This window comes from Gavia stellata, chromosome 23 (assembly GCF_030936135.1).
Source record: "Gavia stellata isolate bGavSte3 chromosome 23, bGavSte3.hap2, whole genome shotgun sequence".
Classification (NCBI taxonomy): domain Eukaryota; kingdom Metazoa; phylum Chordata; class Aves; order Gaviiformes; family Gaviidae; genus Gavia; species Gavia stellata.
In genome coordinates this window covers 13,263,616-13,289,857 of record NC_082616.1, presented here as the reverse complement: position 1 = coordinate 13,289,857, position 26,242 = coordinate 13,263,616, and the positions used below count along the sequence as shown (strand labels likewise).

The 26,242-nt window shown below is 45.8% G+C and overlaps 1 protein-coding gene across 1 annotated transcript in view; it reads right to left on the bottom strand.

Moving 5' to 3' along the window:
• SLC24A3 (solute carrier family 24 member 3) overlaps positions 1-19,374 on the bottom strand; it is a 61,437-nt gene extending 42,063 nt beyond the window's left edge. Inside the window, exons 1-3 of the mRNA XM_059828491.1 lie at positions 19,300-19,374; positions 12,063-12,147; positions 10,018-10,121 (exon numbers count right to left, since the gene is read on the bottom strand). Of these exons, the coding sequence (XP_059684474.1) occupies positions 10,018-10,121; positions 12,063-12,147; positions 19,300-19,365 (255 nt within the window). The 5' untranslated portion in view covers positions 19,366-19,374. The remainder of the gene's footprint in view (positions 1-10,017; positions 10,122-12,062; positions 12,148-19,299) is intronic.
• Between the last annotated feature and the right edge of the window lie 6,868 nt (positions 19,375-26,242).

Sequence of the window (26,242 nt, the reverse complement as noted above, 5' to 3'; positions counted from 1 at the left end):
AGACAGTCTTCTGGCAGTACCGTCATGTCCCTGGGCCTGAGAGGAGCTTCCCATGAACACCTCACCAATGCCAAACCCCTCCAGTGCCCACAGAGCCCATAAATCACTCATTACGTGTTAAGCGGCTGGCTTGCTGCATCCACATTGCTGCTCTGTCACGGTCTCCTTGTGCTTTCCCGTCTGCCCGCTCAGTCCCTCCTGTCGTCTCCCGTCATACACTCTGATGACCAGCTTTCAGGCTCAAGAGCTATGTTCTGGCTCCGTATTCGCATAATGCACAGTACTGCGGAGTTTTAATCCACGACTGAGACTGCCAGGTGCTATCACAACAGCAACAAGGACCTTATGAGGGGGAAAAAAACCCCTAAAACTTATCAGTAGGTCCAATCTCACTGACCTCACTGTGCGGTTTCTGGTTCGACTTAAGATGCAGATGCCGGTCCCCTGACACCATGCAGTCGAGGCTTGCATGCCTCACTGGACAGAAATGATGCAAGCAGCCCCGCTTCAAGCTAAGCGTTTATTAGCCACTTTGCTAAACTGGCACCCAGTGCAGGAGTACCGATTTCATGCACGCTCCTGGCTTAGTTCTGGGAAATAAAGTTACTTCAGGAATGACAAAATGCTTTTATTGCTCATCAGACCGCTCCAAAAGGAGACCAAAAGGGTTATGGTGAAACAGGTGCCTCTGACAGAGCTTATTCACCACACACAGGTTGATGCTACGCAGCAGTATTGTGGAGACAAGGCATGACACTAACAGAGAACAGGACAAAGTCACCTTCTGTGTTTTCTGGTTAACAAACAGACTGCGTGGTTAACACAAACCATGTTTGCTCGCACAACAGCTACAAATTTGCCATAAATCCGCAAGTCCCTGATTCCCAAGATAAAACCACTTGTGTTAAAGGGGGAGCTGGAAAGGAATCTCATTTGCTTTATCATTCAGAGTCGCTCGGTTGTCTGCCAATGCCAAACATCCCAGCAGGAAAACCCCATGGAAAAAGAGCACTCTGCTGCTTTTACAGTGGGTGAACATCCTCCTCGACTGCTCTGATAAAACACAAAGAAGGATGCAAGAGGCACAGGAGCTGGTTCAGCTACTCACCAAGACAGTAGCAGGGAAGGGAGCCGGTAACTTCTGCTGCTGGCTCCGCGGCTGGGAGCACCCTCTTTATTCTGGGGGTGCACAAGGACTTTACTAGGGCATACAGCAAGGCTGCAACCTCTCAACTTCGAGGACCCTTGAACAGCATCACTATATTAACTGACACCTCTCTGTCCTGAAACTCCATCGACATCTTTCTGCCCTGTCTGCTCTCTAAGCTGCTTACTGATTGCCTGACTTTCTGTAGGACAGTGGGAAAGATGCCACCAGCATCCTCCCTCTGCTCTTCAGATACTTGGGGTTTCACGTACACATGGCCATGCCAGCAGATCTCTGTTCCCATCAGGACTATAGCCTTGACTTCTGGGACAAATTCTGTCTTAAGTTGAAGTTCAGTGCTGGATCCTTGTCTGGCTTATTACTCTGACCCTTTCTTGCTTTCTAGTCTGCAACACGCTTCTATCAGGGAAAGAGCAGGCCCACAGTCACTAGGAAATGTTGCCAGCACAAAATAAATTCTGCCCTGGACTCCAAGAACAGTGTACAGTCCCAACAGTTGGAATTAAGTTCTCCTTAAACTACTTCTCCACACTTTTACATGTTTTCCACTGATAGTCACAAACCAATGAAGAAAAAAACCAACATTCCAGCTCTCCCCTCCCAAAACTCCTCCACAATCCAGGAGAAGAAAAAATAAAGTTCATGAATGCAATCATAAAGCCAAAGGTCAGTAACAACTCCAGTCTGAATTACTTGTTGTCAGTAAAGTTAAAGCTTAAAAGATTAAGACGCGTGCAAGCTAACTATGACAGAACTAGGTTAAAAATGGATTACAAAAGTCCCAGTCTCTTCAACAAACAATGTTCCACCTGGTTATTAGATCTCTGTTCAGTTTGCTCATCTCAGCTCTTCACTATTTGTAGCACCTATTTCTTAGGTATATTTTCCCACTGAGATAGAACTGAGTGTACATCAGCTGATGGTTCTGAGAGGCATCCCCAGCTCACACAAGGGTTTACCATTACTTGGACAGAGGAGAGCCATCTGAATTTAATTTATTTCCCCAGGTAAAAGAATACCACTGAAGCAGAAGGTGGCAGGTCAGACAGTCGAGGTAGTCCTTTTTTATGCCAGTATATTGAGGAATGACACCTGGCCACCAACTAGACCTCTTGACAGAAGAAAAAACTGGAAGAGCCTCTGAAAAACCAAGAACATCTCTGGCACAACCCAGCATTCATGGTCCCCTGCTCCAGCCAGAGTAGCCTGTCTTGTTCTGGGGAAAGGTGAAATAGGGAAACTAGAACTCAAATGAAAACCACAGCAGTTAAATGGTAATTAACAAATCAAGCTATGCAGATTAAAAATTACTGTTTAATGCTGGAGTGACTAGCAACTCATGGTTATACTGCTTTCACTTAAGAACTTTTCACTAACCTCTTCTCATCCTTCATCCTCTTCTGCAACACTGCAAAAGGCTGCAGTTTAGGGCTGGATGAGGACAGAGGGGGACTAGATGACTTGCAGGAGAGAGCAGCAGAGCTGCAAAAAACAGAAGAATCTGGACAGGGGAATTTTCAAAACTGAACAAACTCTGCTTGTGCTGGCTTGAATGAGAGCTGAATTAAGCAAGCATTGACTGCTTCCGAGAATCCCACATCCTTGCCACCAAGAATGACGGGAAGGCAGGGGAAGGAGGGGAGAATTTGTGAAGAACAAACATGAGCGTGAGAGAAGACAGGACAGAGAGACTGAGGCTTAGAGGGGACCCTGGGCTAAGGTCAATCTCCCCATACACAGTTGGTTTGCAATCATGGAAAAAGCCTAATACAATCCATCACAACGCAGATGGCAGACTCCATACCTGTGTCTCTTCCCTGCTGTCTAGCATGCATCCCTGTGAAATGCTGCTGAACTGATACTTGAAGGTCTGCATCTGCTACCATTTCACCTCTTACAGCATTGTCTTACTTTCTTGTACCCTCTCTTTGCCAATAGAAAGCAAAACAGACAGAGCAGCTAACTAAACAATGTTTGGGTTATGTGGCTTACGTATGCGTACAACTGAAAGAATATGCATTGGTGTCACAGGCATACAGCCAACTGAAGAAATGGCTACAGACACGTCCAACCTGCACTACATCAGCATTTGGGAATGAGGACAGTTCTTAATATATTTCCATATACTAAAACTATCTACAGCTTAAAAATTGCACCTAATGCCTAGATGAAATAAGGCAAATCTTCCTCGGTGTGTGTGTGCATGTAAGACATCAGCAGGATATTGCAACAGAATGCAAGAACAAAGAAGGAAAAGCTTCCAAGGCTCACTGCCGCAGCCAAGTGGGCTCCACTCAGCCATCTGCAAGGATAAACTTTATCTATCTCCCTAAATATGCCTTGGTCAGAGATTTCGAAACGCATCAGAGGCTGAGTTCTTCAGCTTCCAGAGGCCCAGTTTAAGATATTTTAAAAAGAGATCTGATTTTCAGAGTGTGGGTGCTAGCTTAGAAAATCCAGCCTTTGCAGGCAGTTTTGGTTTGGCCATCAAAAATGCGGGCAGCCTGCACTAATTGTCACTTTTTGAAAACTGGTCCTCTTGTGCCAAGGATAAAGACCTCAGGAGATTTCATTGCTTGTATCAGTGAGAAGAGACAGAAACAAAAAAAAAAAAAAAATCCCTCCAGTCCAGAATCCTCACTGGTGATCCACAAAGTGTCATCAACACTAACTGGAAGAGAAAATCAAGTCACTTTCAAGCTACCAAAACACACATTTCTACTTTTCAGTAACAAACCATGGCGCAAGTATTTTTTATATAATCTAGAACTGCCTTGGTTTTGAAATTACTAAGCCCACCAGCTCTTAAGGGTCTGATGGGTAGAAGTAACTTATACTGGATTTGAAACTTCTTCAAATTTTCAGCACTGTTTAAAAACAAACAAAGGAGAGAAGGGATTTATAATACTCAACACTAACAGATATGTCTTTATGGTTGTTTAAAGCAATTTTGCTTGGTTGCATTTGTTAATCCTTCCCTAGAGTTTGTAACACACACACACACACACACAACTCCAGCTCTGGGCTGGCGCACGACAGCCACATGGTTAATCTCCCCAACCTGTTGACATTATTCAAACCAACCCATTTTCCAGCCCAACTTTGTCCTTTCTAGCTGGGCCACAAAGAAAAAAGGAGCACAATGATACATTAAAGCTGATTTTCATTTACATCAATTGGTTTTTAGCACGAGAGCAGCTCTTCAGGAGCATTACAACACCACCACAATTATTTGGAAACCCTAAAGTGAGGCGTAACAGCAGATGGCATAAACAAGTTGTGTGGCTTTTAGACATCCATCCTGCAAGCAGCTCAGTCTGCAGAAATGAGTTTGGCTGCAGTTGCTTGCAGGACTGGGGCTCTAGCAACCGAGGTGATAAATTCCTTAAAATTTCAAAATTAAACACATAAATAAAGAAACTAAGTGGAAGCTTTTCTAATTACTGCCTTGCTTGAGGGCTTCTGGCAGCCTGCTCCCAAGCTACTTCAGACTGACTGCTAAGCATTAAGCACTTTTCCCCTCCACACAGCACCAGATCCCAGCAGCATCTTCCCAGGTGAGCCAGGGCAAGAGACAGGCAGGGCTCAGCTGCGGATCAGTGAAGCTGAGCAGGTGCCTGCAGGCAGGGTGGCTGAGATCTTCATGGCTCTTAACACTGATTTCCAGCACGCTCTGAGCACGGATGGGGAAGTCTCCACTCCAAAGGCAGAGGTGACAAGCACCGTAGTAGCATGATGAACTGAGATGCAGCGTAGCCTGAGACCTGCTGGGCGGCTGAAGCAAGAGGAGCGCGCGGGCACAGTGGGGAGCTTCCCATTTTAGACTTGCCATGCTGGGTAAGGGAGCCTTGTTATAGGCCTTTTTACGACTTCAGAGATGCATCCAGAAGGAAGCCACTCACGGTGGCTGTGGCTACAAATCAGGGGTGGTGGGATCCTCTAGACGTGGGCAGAGTAACGGCAGATGTGTCGCAAGTGCTACAACATGAACTGCCCGTGGGGTACACCAAGTCTGTAGCTGGCAGAGGAGACAAAAACAGTGGAAAATGCAATTGCCCCGGCTTTAGAGCAGGCTCCTGTACCCCCAAAGGTATCCAGGCCAGGGAGGCGAAGTTAGCCAGGAGGAGTCAGGTCAAGGAGCCACAGAGCAGAGGAGTGAGGAGAGGAGAAGGGACCTAGACCACTGTGGGTCTGGGGGAAAGCTGGATGCTTGAGAGACAGCTATGGGGTGGATCCATGATCCAGGGGGAAAATCTGTCTGGAGAAAGCTTTTCTCTCAAGCCTCAAGAAATGGAGAGAGGGGGGCTGGGAGACAGATTAAATGGGAAGAAACCTGGAGCATCTGGGTGCTTAGAAGGAACATCATCACGCTAGCAAAAGCAAGCGCTAAATGTTAGGAGATGAGGTAGTTAAGTCACTTGCTTAATTCAGGCCAAGAACGGTCCTAGGGATGAAGTCAGGGTTCATGACGACAGCGGTGTTTTGTGTGTCCCCTTGCGGAAGGTGGAACATGAGCTGGGACCTACAACAAGAAAAGGGGTTCCTATGGCTAAAGCAGCTGAATGCTCCCAAGGAGATCTGGGCTGTATGGACACTGAGATGGCCACTTAAACCAAGGTCAGGCCAGCAAGGAAAGCCTTGTGCAATGCTGAGGTGGAGCAGCAGGAGCAGCATCCGGAGCCAGAGGGAGCTGCCCTCTGAACGAGGAACATGCCACAGGATGCTACACATTCAGGGGAAAAAACTGGCCCGTGTCAACTCTAATTGGCCCCTAAAATGACAAGTTATTCTTTTGTATTTAATCTCTCTGTGCTTTGTTTCCCCATCTTTAAAACATCCCTTCATCTCACAGAGGTTTGGGGAAAATTAATTAATTGTTCATCAACTGCTGAGATACAATAGCGATGAGATCGGCAGAAGTTCAAGAGGAAATTAATAATTCTGCCTCTGGTACAGGACTTGAATAGAGCCTGGTAAATAAGGCAGAAGGGCACACACTGAACAATAAAGAGAAAACAAAATAATGAATAGCTGCTCATTAAGTGAGCAAAGTCCATTCTGTGCACTGAGGGAGGCAGGGACCCTGTGGAAAAACCAGCATGGGATCCTGTAATTAAAGACTGTATAATAACGCATACACATCAGGGGGGCAAGTTAAGGTTGCACAACCAACCTTAACGCTGCTATTTTCTAACTCTTCAGTGTTTGACTTTCAACCTTAACAATGCTCTTTTAATACAGTTTTCAGGTGTGTAGTGTCATGTAGAGGTGTGGGCATCGTACTTTCCTTCTCCAGTTCCAGCAGTGGAATGTCTATTCTCATTTATTCTGAGAAGCGTGCACTTACCAGCCATTAAGGCCTTAGAAAAATAATCCATTAGAGTTGGTGTTCAAGTAAATGCATACCAGCTTTTTGGGGCTATGGGTTTGTGTCTTTTTTTAAACAAGGTGCATGTAGCTAAACCCAGTATTTTCTTAAGCCAAAAAATAATACATCCAACATTGCACATATATACTACAACCTAATTTAAAAATAAAACATATCCTGGAGAGAGCTGGTCACTATTTTTCAATTCAACCTTTTACCAGTCAAAAAACCCCCCAAATTAAAAAAAAAGGTTTTGTCATGATACCGAACAGTTCTGCAAAAATAGAGAGTGCTTATGGAAATGCTGCAGAAGTCCCCTGCAGATTTTCGTTCTGCATTTCCCAAGCCGTGGGCAATACCGCACTCCCAAGCACTATGCCACCAGGCAGCTCCCCGTAGTCTCCAGCACACAGACATTTCCTCCCCCAGCTCCGAGCTGAGCACCCCAGGAGGCCATGAAGCAGCTCTGCCACAGAGCTATGGCTTACTGAGCACTGCTGCCTGTGCTGCTCCATCCGCCTCCTGGACTGCTGGTATCTCCAAGCAACCCAGCATCCAAACAGCCGCTCACGCTGTCAGGTACTGACCAGCTAGCAGGATCCCAACATGCTACCACAACTGCAGCTGCAAATTGCCCTCATCAACACATAAAAGCTCCCACTGGAACACTGCTGCTACTGCTGGCAGGTGGTACAGGAAAGCAAGGGTGAAATTACCTCCACCCTCTCCGCAATTCCCCTTGCAGAAATCCGCAGTGTGATCATCTTGAAATTGTCCCTCCCCTGCCAGAGGCATCCCACAGGTAAAAGTGACAGAGGGGGAACAGAGCATCAACCCTTCTTATCCACCCTGGCAATTTGCAGCAGCCACCTCCCGACAGCAGAACATTTAATGACCGGGTTTGATGAACACAAAGGCCACATGAGCATGATCGGGTTGAAACTACCACAGGCGCGGGCTTAATTCTCTGCTTCTTTCCTCCCACCTGAGAAACCCAAAATCCTTCCAGCCTTGAACAGAGATGCCTGAACATCACTTTCCAGGGCAGGAGTCCCCGAAAACAGGTCTGTGTCCTGAGCAGGCTCTGGGCAGGCTCACAAGACAGCAAAGTTTGGCTGGTAAGTCCCTGCCCATTGACTCACTGGTTTCATATGAAAATCAGAGGACTCCAGCTGCTGACACTGCAGGTCTGAGTTCAAACAAGAAAACTCTGCTCTAACTGAGCTGGAGCCCAGCAAGCAGCTTAGACCAACGCCCTGACTCTGGGCTCACCTGGCCCATTACAAGGCAACTCAAAACTGAGATCCACGTCCCCAACAGAATCAAAACCCAACCACCAACCAAATTTAGCACCTACGTTAGTGCATCTATAGAGACATTATTGATAATAAAACCGAATTCCTATTAATACTAACACAAAACAAAAAGATGAATGACACCAGTAAAAGCGAACAACTTTTTGGTGAAGGGTTGGGCGTGGGAAAAAGTGAAAAGCACAAACCAAAACAGAGTTTAATCTAGAATATTGGAATTATTTAAACTGAGCTTTCCTATTTGCTCGTATAAATCATGATTCCACACAGCGACATCGATCATTCCAGTTTTCACCCACCCTCCGTGGGTTAAACCACAGGAAACAGAGGTTAAGTGACTTGACAAAACCACATGCAAATCACTAGCAGAGTCAGGGAAAACAAAGTTGGGACAAATCAGTCCAAATCTCAATTCTTGGCTTGAAAGAGACTTGCAGACCACGCTTAGGATGACTTACAGCAGCAAATCCCCCCTTTGAATTTCTGAAAGCTACCACGCCTGGAAGGCTGAAGGCATTTACGAGAGCATTCTGGCTGTGTTATATCCTTCAGAAACAAACATCTCCCACCTGTAAATGGTATCTCAAGGAGACTGACGTTCTCCGTCAATCCCCAAACTCTAGCAAGCCTTTTTCACTGAAAGCTGTGATTTGTAGCTAGATTTTTAGCAGGTTTGAGGCATGCAATCAATACTGTGGAGAGTAAAAATCAGAAGAATTAGCTCCTCTGCCATCGTGCTGAACAGTTAATTGCCTTCATTTGCTTGAAAAAAGACACCTGAGCAAAACGCCCTATTGATTACAGGAGAACACTTCTGGTGAACACAGCTTCATGCCCTGGGAAAGCTTTGGTCATTAAAAGTTGTCCTGAATCAACTGAGCTTTCACAGTAAGAATTACAGTAGAACCACTAACATATTGAGCACATGTAGCTTCCAGCTGCATGTTCCCATACAAATGAAGGGAGCTTAGGTGGCTAAAAAGTACTGCTGTGAGCTTCTCCTGAAGCCTCCCTGTAGTGAAAATGCTCACCTTCATCCTGAAAAATCTCAATGCTAATGCAAATAAAATTGGATTACAAACTTTTCCAGGAAAGCCCCATCTCTCTGCACGCTTTCTCATACTGACCAAGTTATACAGACCCCTTCTCTTAAGTTCTTCTTCCAGAGCTAGTTATCCTATTGCCCTGTATTTATAACGTTATCCTGCTTCTCCTCTTTACAAATAAGTCTGCACAGTAACACTTCAAAGAACATTTTATGAGATTGTAAAAATACTGGGCATGTCAGCAAGTGCCAAGGTGAATGCAGATTCAGATATTTAATTATACAGTTAATTATGTCTGCAATTCAGACAGCAGCTCAGATCTCACAATTACTTTAATTACAGATGAATAGCTTGTGTTGTCATAAGCAGTTTGACATGCTGGAATACAGTCAGAAATTATACTAGGAATGGACAGCCTTACTGCTAGTGAGGAAAAAAGTATGGGCATCCTTGGAAGTATTCAAAACCTGACTGGACAAGGCCCTGAGCAACCTGATCCAACTTTGAAATCAGCCTTGCTTTGAGGTGGGGGGTCAGGGTGGCAAGGGCTTTGGATCAGAGACCTCCAGAGGTCCCTTCCCACATAAACCATTCTGTGATTCTGGATATAAAATAATGAGATAACTACAAGCTAAGACTGTATCTTTGTCATACCAACAAAGTTGTGCTAGCTCAGCACATGTATCTGAAACTATCTTGCACAAAAGCAGCATCTTTTGTGATGCTCCAGAAGTGTCATCATTCTTTCAGAGGCATCTCGCATGGCTCACCAGAGTGCATTTTTACCAGCCAGAGACACAGGCATTTCCTGACTCCTTTAGTCTAAAAGAACCAGATGCAAATGTCAAAGGCATTTCTCAATAGCTACTAAGAGTAGGTGTTAAATAACCAACTTTTATTCCTTTGTCCACCCACATATCTTGGGCAGCTTAAAATGCCTGAGTTGACATTTGCTATTCTGCTTTTCATTTCAAAAATGCAAGAGGAACAGCGTAGGGCCCTATTAAAAAAGCGAAAGCCAGAGAAATTTGTGGCAAGGTTGTGAACCTGGCAGCTGATTTCACATTACAGCCAAGGCACAGGATGAAGCAAGAACTGTTAGGAATCATTAAATGCTCTTACCTGTCCTGCAAAAAGCCCACACACGCCAATAATACAGAGAATGTTAAATACAGCTGAGCCTACGATGGTTCCAACGCCTACGTCTCCTTTTGTGATAAAAACACCTGAAAAACAAGTTCAAGGCAAGCTGTGTAAATTGGAAAGAGCAGAATTTTTCCACAAAAAATTGCAGACCTCACACCCTGTTAATGAATCTAAAGGCACGTACCAGTTCTGCCACTTTTTCTCCTATTTAATAGGGCAACTTGCAGAGAAAGGTACTAGGGGGAATAAAGGTGGCAGAACTTGCTTTCTAAGGGGACCCAGATAGATTGTCTAATGAAAACCAGATACCTTAGACATCTCTAAGTCACCAACCTCCTGGTCTTCTGATCCAACGTTATGGCAATACACATCATAAAAGACAGTAAGCTCTGTGGGAGCAGCTGGTTGGACACAAACCTGCAGGAAACTATCTCCCATAAGACAGCCCCTCACCGTTACTCTGCTCTTACCCATATTCCCATCCCTATCAGCTTCAATAAGCAAGTAGAAGCTTGAGCTGGGGCTGATTCAGAGCTGCCTGGCCACTAGCTACTTGCACGCTGAATGATGCCTCTCAGGATGAGTTGTGGGGCTACGTTACAAGCTCCTTTCAGAGCTCTTCTGTCAAATTTGGTTAAAATTGGCCAATGAGGCTAACAGTGAGGGAGACGAACTGACAGACACATGCATCATGGTACTGCACAAAATTATTTCCTTAGGCAGTCAGCCTAAAAATAACACTCCATCTCCTGCTAGCTGTGAGTCTATTTAAATTCACCACTTGCTTTTAAGGTTCCAACACTATTTATCCGGCCAGCGTAGTTTAGATTTTTTTTTTCCCACTTTATGCTTTTCTCAGAAACATGTTACACAGAAGTAGTCACCCACCAAGTGACACTCAGTGTCCGGTGGATCAGCAAGATAATGATCTGACCGTTAGGCCTTCTCTATGCTGTCTGAAGGAACCTGGTTTTATTTTCACCCTGCTACTACACTATCCTTAACTGGAACACAACCCCAGCTAGCTCAGTCCAGTTTAAGTTCCTACATTTTGGGGCTTTGCTTGTGTAATCAGACCTCTCTGCAGAGTATGCAGCTTCGCATGAATTAATTTGCGCTCTGCATCTGATAGCTGTGACTGAAATAAAAGTATCTTCTAGAGAAAGCACCTAAGCTGAGAATAATTCTCCTCGGTGATGGAGAGCTCACCTTAACCTCCCAACCGCTGCTCTGATGATCACCTACCAAGAGATGTGGATGAGTAAAACTGCAAGAACACTTTCCCCTTGCACCAGGTAGCATACGTACAGCATCATTTTGTAACAGCTGACTGCAGTCCCCTTAGCTCAAGGCTGTTGAAGGACCACACGAGTTTCCCGGGTTTCACACGCTTAAGGACTGCTGAATCCCTTGATCACACTTCCCGTAAGTGGAGAGCTGCTTTGGTAGTGTGATGCTCTGACCAACTTGTTGCTGTGAGAAAGCATTTCAAATCCTCTTCTCCTCCCCACTCTGGCTTTCCCAAAGGGAAGGGGTGTTAGAAGACTAACCAGACCGGAGGTGGCAGAGAACCTGCAGCTGAGGACACAAGGAGTTTGCCTGGGTATGAACCCAGGAGGCTGGAGGTGCATCCTTTCATGCTACATCTTAGAGGTGGCCTGGCAGATAGCGCAGGAGGGCGGATAGGAGGGGAGAAGGCTGCATGTGCAGAGCTCAGTGCTGTGCAGTTCGGCTGTGCTGCAGCGAGGTAGATTAATGGACAGTTAAGGTGAACTGCCTACTGTCCCTGGGTCGACGGGGTCAGACCAAACCACTTCCAAGGCAGCCCTGCTGTGGGACAATAGGACTTTTTCAGAGCCACTTCACCTAACGAGGATTCCCCACGATTAGTCCTATGTGTGCCCACGAGGGAAGGGACGGGTGTTACAACGAATGTTACATGCGCTTAGCAATCCCATTTTAACTTTGAAAAATAGCCAGGGAAACAAAGAGGCTTCAAGAAGCAGCAGCAGGTTAGTTACCTATGACAGATGTAAACAACTCAGGAGCAGAGCTTCCCGCTGCCATGAAAGTTGCCCCAGCCACATCTTCGCTAAGATGCAAGCGCTGCAGAAAAACACATCAGAGTCATTGATTACAACACTGAGAGGCTGAAGGAATTCAACTAGAAATGTTAAACTGTCTGCCAAGAGTGGGAAACTGCCAACATGTATCAAGTTTATGTTAATACAGTTTAAGTATAGGGGGAAAAGTCATCATGGGCATTGGCTACTTAAGCTAGCATGTCCTTGTAGAGAGGGCAGGTTGTGGCTGTGATACCCTTTACAGAGGAGAGAAAGAGCAGTACTCTGGACAACAGCAAGGCAGTTTCACCAGTCACGGCTCTTTGTCTCCTCCATGACCCCAACAATACACATGTTATCCCATCTACTTTGGCCTGCAAAGGGGAGGGCTGGAGCTCAGGTTTGGTTCACCCCCAGCCGCCTTCCCTAGTATCATGTCAGCCTTGGACGTCTAACGTCTCCTCACCCCCTTTCACTTGGATCACCATCAAAGATACTTACCTCCTACAGCCTTCCCCTAGCAGCACCCAGGGACTATCTAAAATGGGGGTTTCTGGAAGGGAAAGGACCCACTACTCTATGAAAACTTCATCGGCATATGCTGTTTCCAAAGATTTACTTGCTTAATTACTTCCTTTATGTTTTCTGCATTCCCACTGCTCCATCTGCACCAAGTCACTGTTCAGCAAACGCGACAAGGCTGTTAAAGACCACATGCCTTGCTGGCACCTTCCACAGTTTAATGAGTAGCTAAAAAAAGCCACCCCCCACCATACAGCCATAAACTGCTGAGCTGTTACTACACAAAGCTGGCTTGCTTGCACGCGTGCGACTCTGTGGCTGCCATTGTACGAGCAAGGGGAAGACAGCTGAGGGTGGTGGGGATGTTTCCCTAGCAGAACCAGCTGTTTGAAGCAGCACACCCAGCCTGGCAGGGTGGAGGAAGCCTTCCTCTCCCTTCTTCCCTCTGCAGCGCTGCAGGGCTTCTCTGCAACTTTATTGTTACCAAAGTACATTTGCACAGATACAAGGATTGCAGGAATCCTCCTACCAACCTTATCTGGATTCAAGATCCCACAGAGGATATTCTAGGCCCATAAGAGAAGGTAACTCTATCCACCGACCACACACATTTAAAAAAAAATTTTGTATATATGTTACGGGGATAAGGAAAAAGGAAAAGATGTGCCCTCACCAGGAATGCTTTTAAAGCAAAAGACCACTGCATCACTGCACTGCTATAAAAGCTTGTGGAACCTGACTGAACACAGCTTTATGAAAATTATTTTTAATAGGATTAAAACTATTGTAGAAGAAGTTCATAGGACCAGAAGTAGACCCCCAAAGGACACTTTCTTCTACAGGATTCTCTATGGAAATATAGAGACGGTCATCCTACAATAGTCGGTCTGCAACTCGATGGTGTCTCTTGAAAGAAAAGACCATCAGCCAAGGAAACCAGCTGTGCTGACTTGCTGTGGGGATGGTTTAATTTGAAGCTATAGTAAGTTCCCTCGAGGACAGTTCCTAGCTAATTTATTGCAATGAGTATGATGATTAAGTTAATACAATAGAACAGAAAATACAGCACACCATGTAGGAGGCAAAAATGTATTCTCTGGTATTTGCAGACAAATGTTTGCAATTGATGTATGACGTTAGTTGCATCACATAAACACTCTGTAACACCAATAACAGAGAGAAGCTGGGCAAATGCAAGTACAAGCTGTTTTAGAAAACAAATGAAAATCAGGGCTTTATTGTAAGTACATCTGAACTAAGACAGAATGTGAATGTCTACCACAGCAAGTGTTCTGGAACAAATTCTCATCACACACATTTGGGAGTGTAAATGCCTTGTTGGTTTAACTCAACAACCGCTTTCAAAACTAGATGAAGCTAAGCCAGAAAAAGGGCATTTATTTTAGAATTAGTGCATCTAAACTGTGAGCAACTGTAGAATAACTACTGGTTGATCTCCAAGACCAAAAAAGCCTTCAGGCAGGAGGTTTGAATTCTTTTGTGCTGGATATGACAGTAGGTGGTAGTTGGATTACTGATGGTAGATCTTAGGTCAGCAGCAAGGCATTACCATTTACGGTTGCTTGCATGCTAAGCACATTACATGTACTGCCATACCCAGTACAACCTCTTAGATGTGAGTTCCTGCCAAGGGGCTCTCTCCCCGCTCCCTCTGTCTCGATTATTTCTTGTGCGTTAACAAACAAGTGAACACCCTTGAAAACATCCCAGGTCTTATCTCATCAGGTGACGGAGGAAGACTCAGGTGGTCTTCTCCCTCACAAAGCGGCCCTGGCTCTCCAAGTCAGCCTACTCATTTCATAGAATCATAGAATGGCTTGGGTTGGAAGGGACCTTAAAGATCATCAAGTTCCTACCTCCCTGCCATGGGCAGGGACACCTTCCACTAGACCAGGTTGCTCAAAGCCCCATCCAACCTGGCCTTGAACACTTCCAGGATTGGGGCCTCCACATCTTCTCTGGACAACCTGTTCCAGTGCCTCACCACCCTTACAGTGAAGAATTTCTTCCTTGTATCTAATCTAAATCTACCCTCTTTCAGTTTAAAGCCATTACCCCTTGTCCTATCACTACATGCCCTTGTAAAAAGTCCCTCTCCAGCTTTCTTGTAGGCCCCCTCCTCCAGGTACTGGAAGGTCTCCCCGGAGCCCTCTCTTCTCCAGGCTGAACAACCCCAACTCTCTCAGCCTGTATTCCCAGGAGAGGTGCTCCAGTCCTCTGATCATCTTCGTGGCCCTCTTCTGGACTCAGTCCAACAGGTCCACATCCTTCTTCTGTTGGGGGCCCCAGAGCTGAACGCAGTACTCCAGGTGGGGTCTCACGAGAGCAGAATAGAAGGGAAGAATCACCTCCCTCGACTTGCTGGTCACGTTTCTTTTGATGCAGCCCAGAATACGGTTGGCTTTCTGGGCTGCAAGTGCGCACTGCTGGCTCACGTTGATCTTCTCATCAAACAACACCCCCCAAGTCCTTCTCCTCAGGGCTGCTCTCAATCCATTCTCCACCCAGCCTGTATTTGTGCTTCGGACTGCCCTGACCCACGTGCAGGACCCTGCACTTGGCCTTGTTGAACTTCATGAGGTTCTCACAGGCCCACCACTCTAGCCTGTCGAGGTCCCTCTGGACGGCATCCCTTCCCTCCGGCATGTCGACCACACCACACGGCTTGGTGTCGTCGGCAAACTTGCTGAGGGTGCACTCAATCCCACTGTCCATGTTGCCGACAAAGATGTTAAACGGCACCGGTCCCAATACCGACCCCCGAGGAACACTACTTGTCACTGGTCTCCACTTGGACATTGAGCTTTTGACCACAACTCTTTGTGTGCGACCATCTAGCCAATTCCTTAACCACTGAGTCGTTCATCTGCCAAATCCATGTCTCTCCAGCTTAGAGACAAGGATGTCGTGCGGGACAGTGTCAAATGCTTTGCACAAATCCAGGTAGGTGACGTCAGTTGCTCTTCCCTTACCCACCAACACTGTAGCCCCATCGTAGAAGGCCACCAAATTTGTCAGGCAGGATTTGCCCTTAGTGAAGCCATGTTGGCTGTCACCAGTCACCTCCTTGTTTTCCATGTGCCTTACTATAGTTTCCAGGAGGATCTGCTCCATGATCTTGCTGGGCACAGAGGTGAGACAGGGTCTTTATGTGGGGAGAGTATTGGTTGGTGTAAGCAATGGTGGTAGCATCTGCCGTCGCTGGGAAGTGATAAAACCTTCCCTTTCCTAGAAAAATATGCAAGGGTGGATACTACCAAAGGCTGCAGAGGCCTTTGCGAAGTGACCCAAGCCTTTTCCCACACATTCTTGAGTGCTAACATCAAGGACAAACCATGAAAAGCTGGATGTTTTGAAGACAAGCCATTCTGGACTGATAAAATCAAAAGTAGTTGGATCAGGAAACAGGAATGCCTGGTGTTTTTGCCGTCATGTAATTCCAGAACTGCTTAATTATGCATAAAATACATGCAATGCCCCCAAAGGTCACCTATGGGGTGAGAACCACCTTTTTTGGGAGAGAATCAAGTAGGAGCAATAGGAATAGTAAAATTCTGATCCATTTATATGACCCATTTTGATAATTGCTAATGACACAGTATGTTTCTTCTGGACAGTAACTTCTTAATACAAGTATGCTAGATCTAGTGTACTATCGCTAAGTTTTCTCTTTCACACACAACTGAATAAAATTTATTATCATTATATTTTATTGGTGGTGTTGGGTAACACAATGGTTCAGAACCGTTAAAGCACATGAGGAGTTGTTACATACCATTGAGAAGACAAGAAGTAAAAAAGTAAAGATCTGGTCAAGTGAAAGTACCCTTCTAGTAAATACTATGTTAAAGTCACAGGGGGAGGGTGTTTGCTTTTTAGACATCAGATATCTGTACAAATCCAAACACATTTGGAATTTGTCAAAAGAACAAATGGCACCATAATTCTGACACTCGTACCTCTGTAACCAACCTTCTGGGGCAGGTGGAGAGATGCACAGATCCTGCACCTATAGAAAGCTAATGACAGTAAAAGGAGAGGGAATTCTCCAGTCTGTGGGCCTCTCATTTACAATAACTAAGTTTACCACCAGTAAAGTCAGAAACCATTAACGCTATGCATGGTGTTTCCTATCATAATCTGTAAATACAGTGGAGGACCAACATTTCTACTGACCAGTGCAGGAAACAGAGGTATGGAGAAGCAATGAAGCCTGTCTGAGGTCACTCGGAGAGTCCATGGCAGAGTTGTAACAGGACCAAGCACTTCACAGACCTAGATCAGACCTCGATACCATAAGCAAGGCCACTAATCAAAATACACTCGTAGCTGGGATTTAACAAGTGCTCAGTCAAGAGAAATAATAATCTCCCTCAATCTCCTAGCTCCACCTGTGTCCCCTCTGGGTGGCAGGCCTGCCCTTGGGCATATCGACGGCAGCCCAAAATACAAGCCTGTCCTGGACACTGCTTACTCAGGTCAGGTTTCGTTCATCTACAGTGACCCGAGCTGGCCTTCTAGACCCACGTTTCCCAGCAGGGTTCCCTTGCTCAGGAGAGGGGAGGTTAAATAACTCAGCATGTCTACATCTCCAGCATCTCCCATCCCCACTTCCACATGCAACATCTCTGTTCCCTCCCCCTGAACCTCACAGTGGCTTTCCCTAGACTCAGCCCTAGAGAGCGCAGCAACTTTGCAGAACAGAAGCTCCTGCCTCGTGTTGTCACCCTTCAGTTACCTGAATACTTACACGCCAAGAGAGTGGGATTTCCTAGGGACCTTTTTTTTTTTGATGATGCAAAAAAGGCTTGTATGGCAAGGTGCTGAACTACAAATATCAGGTTAGTTTAGAGACAACTTCCATCAGAGCTGTCAGCACAAATGATTTCTCCTGCCGTCTCCCACACTTCCTCCCACGGCTAGGCACAGCCTGTGCCCTGAGGAGCAACACTTATTTCCAGGCAGATTGGCAGGCATCTCCTCCAGCTGACAGAGACGCCTAACTGGCAAGACCAAACCATATTTTCTACATGCACAGATTTCATTGCCCGAGATTGACATTGGAGAGGGCTCGCAGTCACTTCAGGTATATGGTCTGTGTTCACCCTGTAGCTGTCTGGACTGATTTAGGCTAAAATGTACCCCTTGTCTTCTAAAATGTCAGCATGCCATCCTTAGCAAAAGAGGGACAGAGTTCCTTGCAATTGCTGGAAGTGTTCAAGAGCTTCTTTACAGCTGACCTAGCTGTCCCTGCTGCTTTACAACTTATACCAACACAACACAAGTTATGAAACTCATGACTTTGAAGGCAAGGTACAAGATCCATGGTTTCTACTAGGGTAAATCACCAGAGGTTTTAATTTATATCAGCTAAGGGCAGGGCCTAGTGTTTTTGAAGAGACATCTGCAATGACACACAAGCATGAGGCAACAGCAGCAATCACAGCATGAGTGGTCAGAGCACCTGGAGAGCAGTCAGCCGTGAACTCTTGTGCTGGGCACTGCACAAGCAAAGCCAAAAAGCCCCGGGAAGCAAGCACGCTGCACATCTGCAGCATCCTAGACCTAAACCAAGATCAACCAAAGTCCAAGCAGCCAGACCCAGCTCTGGTGTGGGTCTGCTCAGGGCAGTCCTGCTCTGGTTAGGCAGCACTCCCTGTCGGTGGCTGCACCGAGAGCTGGTAAATCCCAGCCTGAATGCACCAGCAGTGTGCAGGTCCTCACGGACTGGGGCAGGGGGAGCAGGAGGGAGGCACAGCTCCCCGGTCCCATGGGGCCAGGACGACACGCAGGGGCAGGACTCAGCTCTCGGACAGCTGGCTGAGAGCTTGGCATCTCTCCCTCCCCTGGGTGTTTTTTTCTTTTTTCTTTTTTTTTTTTTTTTAAATACCAATACATCTAAACTCTCTTGTGCATTTTTTCTTTCCCAGCCTGATACTAGTGAGGTTTCTAAGTTTTAAGTTAATGGTATATGAAACTCAGAAACACCCCGTGGATCAGTATTTCCATGCAAAAGTCAAGAAATTAAAGGTTATAATTTTCTAAGTCCCAGGAAAACCGAGTGACATGCCTGAAACCATAACTGAACCGAAGCGCTGTTCCCTATATAGGCAACGAACAATGTCCCAACCCTCTCGCAGTCTCTGACAGCTGGATCCTACCTCAAGGGCAAGGTTTCTCAGCTGGAGAGGCAGGAGCACATCAGCGGCAAAGCACAGGACAAGCTAACAAGCTCTGCTGGGCTTATTACCTGGAAACCCGTGCTGCAGTTAGCACCGCTGGAGAGCCCGCAGCGTGGGGCTGAGTTTGGGAATCACTGCTCTAGAGAACGTGGTTTTTACTATGTTATAAATTGCCTCCACTTTTAAGAAGTAGTATGATGCATATATAGGAATTGTTATTTGAGAGGTGACTGCTAGCTTTAAGAGGGAGCGTCAGCCAAGTTTACCCACCAGCAGACTCCCAGCCCATCTCCTGCGAGCGAGAACATGAAGCTGAGCCAATGCACGTGCGCAGTGTTGAGCAACTAAACAATAAGCGTGGGGAATGCTCTAAGACAATAGTAAATACACTATCATCATGTTCCGAGGCTCTCAAGGAGAACTGCTGCTAAAGCAGCACACAAGCTTAAGTAACATCTTCTAATACTTACTTCACAAATCTTTTCCAACGAAGGGACAAAGAAATCATCACAGACAATTGCCAAAGCATAAAACATATACACGGCCTGCAAAAGAAAAGAGAAAATGTTGAGTCTGGAGATTGTCAAGCAGAAACAAACTGCAGTGTCCCAACTCATCTTAGGTTTGTTTTGGTATATACATTTTAAAAAAATAAAATGCTTCTTGCAAGAAGAATTCATGGGGCTCTCTGGGATTTAATAGAAAGATCATTGAAGTATTTATCCAAAAGTTCTTACAAGCTATCAAAAGCTGCCAACATTTTATCATCGTCATAAAGACTACTTTTTTTTTATTTTTATTCTCTGGATATTGCTAAGCCACACTTAAATATTTTTCCCTTCCTTTTTTTCCCCCTGTTGCACATCGCAAGGGTTTCTTATGATTGCATTCTGCGAAAATCTAAACCCTAGAGGAGTAATTTGAAATGCTAGTGTTTTGAAAAAGGAGAAAGGAGCTTGTTTTGTGTGACTGAAGTGCCCTGCCATGTCATCTGGGATCCCAGGGATAATATTCTTGCTAAACTCCACATAGGAACAACTTCCAAATGACTGAAACCCAAGGGGGAACATGAGACCTGAAAGGACACCTAGCGAATCACTCTTCAATTTCATGCAAGAAGCATTTAATCTGTATTTCTGTATTCTTAAACAGAAAGCCTTTTCCATACTATTAAACAGAACATGCTAAAGCCTGATCTCTGCCCCGACAGGCAAATGGCACAGTGTGGCTTACATCCATGCAGCTAAGCTCTCGTCCTCACCAAGGAGGGTAACCTGCTCCATATTGCGCAGCAGGAAGGATCTCTATCCCCTGCCTTGACTGACGTCCTGGCACTGGATAGGAAAATGCTCGTTGGCATAGGGGACAACCAGGTGAAAAGCGTGCCAGCTACCTAACAGAGCACACCATCACAGCCAGGCTTGCGCCTGTGCCCTGGCCCGCTCTAGTTTACTGGCGTAGACGTAATCCGAGGCCACCCAGGCTACTTTTGCTACCACCTTACACAAACTTAGACCTGTGGTAAAGGAACAGAGCCAGCAATACGGAGAGCCAGAGGAATAAGGGCATCACCCAGACAGGGTAGCCCTGCCCGCGTTGTCCAGAGGATACGCCAGTTCCCCCCGGGACTCTGCCGGCCACCTCTGGCAGAGGCAGGGCCCTGCGAGGGGCTGCACCCTGCGCTCCTGCGCAGCAGGCTCACCGCTCCCGCGCACCAAAGGAAATTATGTCCCCCCACATCACCGTGCAGCACGAGGTCATGGCAGACTGAGAGACACGTGCTGCTCCGGAGCAGCGGGTACTGTTAACCACAACGGCAAACTGAGCATCACGGCCAGGTCTGCCTGGTGCACAGCACGGCCTGAGGGCTGGCTTACAGCACCACAGTCCCCCCGGGGCATCTGTATTCCCATCCTGCCCTGAGTTTACACCCCTGTCTGGCTTGATCACATAAAGCCCCCTCGCACTGAAAACATACATCTCCACAATATTTTGCTAGGTTTTCAGTGCATGTAGTTGTTTGGGTTTTTTTCTTTTTTTTAAAGATAGAGCTTCTCACCTGCAGAGCTACCTGTACTGTGCCTGAAAGCAAACAGCCCAAGAAAGAAGTAATTTTGGCATCTGGTCCAAGAAAGCTGGTGAGCATGCATCAATCCCTTTCTTTTTCACAGTATCGTTCACAGGCATTACAGTATCATTCATCTTTCCACTCCCAAAGTGAGACAAAACTACTTTAAAGTTCAAAGACGGCTCCATCTTTTTGTAACACCTGTCATGCATCACTATAGAATTATTCTGACAAGTAGCGTAGCTCCAGTGAATAACTACAGCTGAGAGAGTTGGCCAACATCTGTAGAAAAACAGTGTCTTAATCCTGTTGAAGCACAGAGTTATTACCACATCACCAACAGATCCTCCTGCTTTGCTCATCTTTGAAGTTTACTGTTGAAGCTTGGGTGATGGGAGGAGACCAAAATACTTTTTTCTGGAGGGAAAGCAGCAATAAAAATGTCCTCTAGGTTTTTGTTCTTGTTTTAATTTTCCAGGAACAAGTTTAAATCCCCCAACCCCCCCAAAACCCCAGATTCTAACTTGCCAGAATTTAATTACAACTTTGCTGCAAAAAGCCAGTAATTTCTGTGAAAATCTCAGCCATGAAAACTTTTCAAGCTCAAAAATAATTCAAGGGTTTTGGGTTTTTTTCAGGATTAGAGATGGGAATTTCATCATAATGGATGATTTTGACACCACCTTGAAGATTCAGTACTAGACTGTCACTTAGGACAGCTTCTGTGCTCCCTCTGTCACTACTCATAAACATGAATAAATGTAACTTACACTTTATGAAACTACAAAATGGCCCAGAGGAGCAGGAACATAAGCAAAATTCCAGGTCTACAGCTCTGCCAGGTGCAGCAGAGACCTTTGATCTTGCAGAGGGAGCACCAGCTGCTGACCCGATATCAACACATAACTGTCCGAACAGAGATAAAGGAAGCAAATGGCTCACAGACATTCTGCATCATAGGAAGAGGGATCAGAAATAGTCCCAGATAGTTACATGACCAAATCCCATTGAAATACAATGGATAGTGGGTGCCCAACTTCAGCCTGGATTTTTTGATCTGCTAATCATATTAATCTGCAGTCGGTCACACCATCATTTTCCCTTCCCAAATACACAGTAATGCCTTTCAAGAACACTAATCTGTACATCATCCTCCCTATAAATTGAGCGCATCCTCTCTATTCAACAGTCACAGTGAGCAGGGCATCATATGGTTGCTTGGGCTTCCTGCATTCTGCTGCTGTTGTGGTAGGCAAGTTCTCCCAAAGAGGGGCAAGGCAATGGGGACGGAGAGAAGACAATAAACCAAAAAAGCACACGCTCAAAAGCCAAGCCAGGTCACTTCAGCACCTGCCTCCACATGTGGTGCACACGCACAGTCTTTGCCTCCTCACCGTTTTTTCAGATCATGCAAAGTTGCTGTATCATATGCAGTGCTCACCAGAAATATATTCAGTCTGGATGGACATCAGGTGCAAGACACCCATCAGTTTAAGCGTAGGAAAATCCTTCCAAGAGTTTTTAAGCGAGCATTCAAATGATGTGAGGGGTGGGTTTGCACTGTCTCCAGTACCAACAAGAATGGCAAGGCAGATCCACGTCCCGGGAACCACAGGCAGGTGCAAAAGCTACATCTCATTGCGTTCTGATTTTTAGAGGGCATAACCACAACCCAAAAAGGTGACAAGGGAATCTTCTTTTGTCCACCCATGCTTACGCGTTTGTAGGATCATGTACAAGAGATAAGACAAAAAGGGGACTGAAATGAATAAGGAGCAGAAAAGCAAACACGAGGAAACTGCTGTCACACTTTCTCTAATCCTCTCAGAGGTAGTGGGGAATGCCATGCTGCCGTGTCTGCTGAAAGCACTGAGCAAAAGCCTGCTGGAGTCAGTAAGATTATTGTGGGTGATTTCAGCAAATTTTAACACCAGGCTGATAGAACAGATCAGGCTGAACCCACACTGACTTATATGCTTGAACATTTATTTTTAATGACCTCATTGTTGTCACAAATCTGGTTTTAGCTGGGAGTCTTCCCTAATTTTATTTAACTGGCTTGAATGCAATACAGTATCAAGTATCAAAATCTAAGGAGTAAATGGCTAGAAAACAGCTTGGTTCACAAACTAAAACACTGGCAACTACCCTTTGTAAGTGAACACACGAGGACAGTAAGTGTTACTCCCTTGAAAGTTGTTTGGGTTTTTTGTGTGTTTAAAAACAAACAAAACAAAATAAGGTTTAGAGTTTGGGCCAGCAAGAACACAACCAAAAAATTTAATTTTATATCAAGTCAGACTCATGAAGATGGAGCCCAGACCCATAAAATAGCCAGTCCAGGATATTTTAGGTGGAAAGAAGGAAGACAGCCAGCATTAGGGCAAGCAAGTCTGTTCTGTATGTCAAATGTGGGGAATACAAATAGCATGACTTTAACATTTTGCAGCTGTGAGGTGGTATCAGCTTCCATCTAAGTTAACTTGGAATCCAGTAAAGAGTCCCATTGCTTCTTCCTTCAACACACGCAAGTCTGTCCTCGCAAGCACCATGGGAGCAGCAGGTTTAGCACAGGCAAGGAAAGCAGTAGGGCAGCACTTGCTGAAGCCTGTTCCACCTAAAAACAGCCATTGGGGATAAAGACAGCAGTGGGGGGAACGTGGGTGTGCCAACAGCAGAGCTGGAGCATGATGCGTGTAACAGCAACAGGGGACAACATGATGGACACAACACAAAAAAGTCTCAGCCCCAGCATCATTTAGTTGTGTTTGGCTCGAAGTGAAGACATGGAAGTCTTTAGACAGGCAACCTACTTAAAAGACACTCTTCCTCCCCAGGAGGACATGAAAAAATTACGAAAATATAATGGCCCTGCATAAAAGGATTACAAATACCAGATTAAGTATTACATTAGGAATGGTTTTAAAATGATGATTCTAACAAACATGCATCAGAGAAGTAATTGCAATCTCTGCATCAAAGAAGATTCAATATCTTACTCGAAATACATGTTCCATTGCACAGCACATAAATTGTAATTTTTCATGTTTGTCCAGCAGTCCTTTGAGTTTCCTGCGCCAGTCTTCATACTCGGATTAAAACTTCCTTTACTAAGCTAAAGCAAAAAGCTTCTCATAAGAAAGCTTAAATGCTGTAGGAGCCAGCAATTCCCACAGCCCTGCCTTATTCCCAAGAAAGCCAGGAAAGGAAGAGGTGACTGTCCCTGGCTGCTCTCCCCACAGACCTCCTGCCCCGGGTGCGTGGGCACAGCCAAGGGCCATCACTGAAACCACTGTAACCAAGCATAGGGCTTTCCTCAATTCCGACTGCATTATAAAACCACCTAAAACTCCATTAGTGAAAACAAATTAAAAAAAAAAAAAAAACACAACAACCGAACAAGGGACCCATAGTGTTGAAGTTTACTTGGAGCAGCAGCCCGTGGTATCATGATGTGCTTAGCAGCAAGCTGTCTGCATCATGCAGCATCGCTAAAGCAAGCATGTCCAGGGCACTGGAAAAAGAGCACCCTAACGAGCCAGCTCTGTGCTGTAGAAATGAGACGCGGCTGGTTTTTGACTCTGCGCAGAAACAGATAAAGACAGGATACATCCAGAGCAACCTACATTTTCTGAGCGGCTCGCGCAAGGGAGGCAGGTGCCCCGTTGGAGCACGCCGTTCCCATGGCTACCCTGAGCAATGAGAACCCAGAAGCATGAGGGACCGAGGGACCGCTAAGAGCAGACGCCACTCCTGCAGCCCTGCTCAGTGTGCAGCACCCTGGAGCTCAACCTCGACCGTGCACACGCTCTTCGCACCAGCAGCGCAACACGTCCTGGCACCGCATTCCGGATTTGCCTGGAGAAGGCTGGGAAAAGGAGAACTAACGCTGTACTCAAAAAGACTAGGATAACACAGGGATCAGGATAGAGCCTGCAGCTGGGCAGACGAAGGCTGAGCAGCGACAGAGCAGGGAGGAAAGATAGTGCCCATCCCGTCGGGCTTTTCCAGGGAAACCCACGGTGATACCCAACCCTCCTTCTTCTGCTGTCAGCAAAAACCTCACAAATTACTCGGCAAAGCAATTTCCCTCCCCTGTCTCGTGGAGGTAACGGGTGCCTCTTGCCCAGTGTCCATGAGCATGGTAGGGCTGGGGGTCTGCACAGGCATCAGTACACATCTGCTGGAACAAACTGAAAACCAGTAAAATCCTACAAGAACACCTAGGCACCTGCACACCATCAGGAACAACGTCAAGATTGCAAAATGAAGCTCTCAAGTGCTGGGGAGCTCCTGGATTGCAGGCTGTATGCCTGACCCTTTAGCAGTGAACGCCGTCAGACTCTCACAATCCAGATCCCGGCTCCCTCCAAACCGAACATCCCAAATCAGCGATGTAGTGGGGGTGTTACTGTCCATAGCAGCATGCCCTCTTCTCAGAGGGGACGTGAAAATAATTAATAGCAGTAAAGCAATCAGCTGATGAGCTCCAAAGAAGTATCTAGGGGGAAACTAAACACTATGGCTCAAAACCTGTAGTATGTTTTTAGTGGCCCACTTTTCCTTTAAACCGAAGCATTTTCAGCTCAGATCTAAAACTATTGCTAAACTGTTCCCACCCAGTTTTTCCTAGATTTTTGAAGTGTTTAGGGATTTACTTTAATCTTTATGAAGCGTCAGATTATGTTAAGTAATTCCGCACAGCTGGGATCTTTGTGTTTTCACTTTTATTAAACAATAGGGAAAAGATGCCTCGGGAATCCCCTGAGAGGACATCTACTGCATTCCCCCTCAAGGCCCCAGTTTATACCACTTGCCCCCTGGTTCTCTGGCTTCTGTTAAACCAGCTTTACCCTGATGTCCTTCAGAAATAAACATGAAAATATGGGCAAGGGGGGAGAGGAGAAAGAACAAGTTTTTACTGAAATGAATAAAAACAGTTTAAGGGGAGGTCAATAAACACGAGAAGCATGATGATGACCTGCTAATCATCACTCCATTGTTCTCCCTGCCATTACAAAACCCCTTTTGCAGCCCGGTTTCCTCAAACCCACAAAGAATTTTCAATGGAGACAATGCGACTGTGTCTATATCCTTTTTTCCCCACAAAGTGCATTTCTGCGCATGCTCTGATCTGATCACACGTTTGGCAACTGTATTGCTGGAAAGTAAAAAACAGAATTAGAGGTTTATCACCCCAATACGATGACAACCCCTTTGAACCAGACTAAAGAGGCAGGTTACTAAACGCCGACAGTTGTCTATTTTCTCTAAGTATCAGTTTTTTCTTTGACAGTAAGTTACGGACAGTTACTCTGCTACAGAAGAAGGCAAAGCTGCTTCTG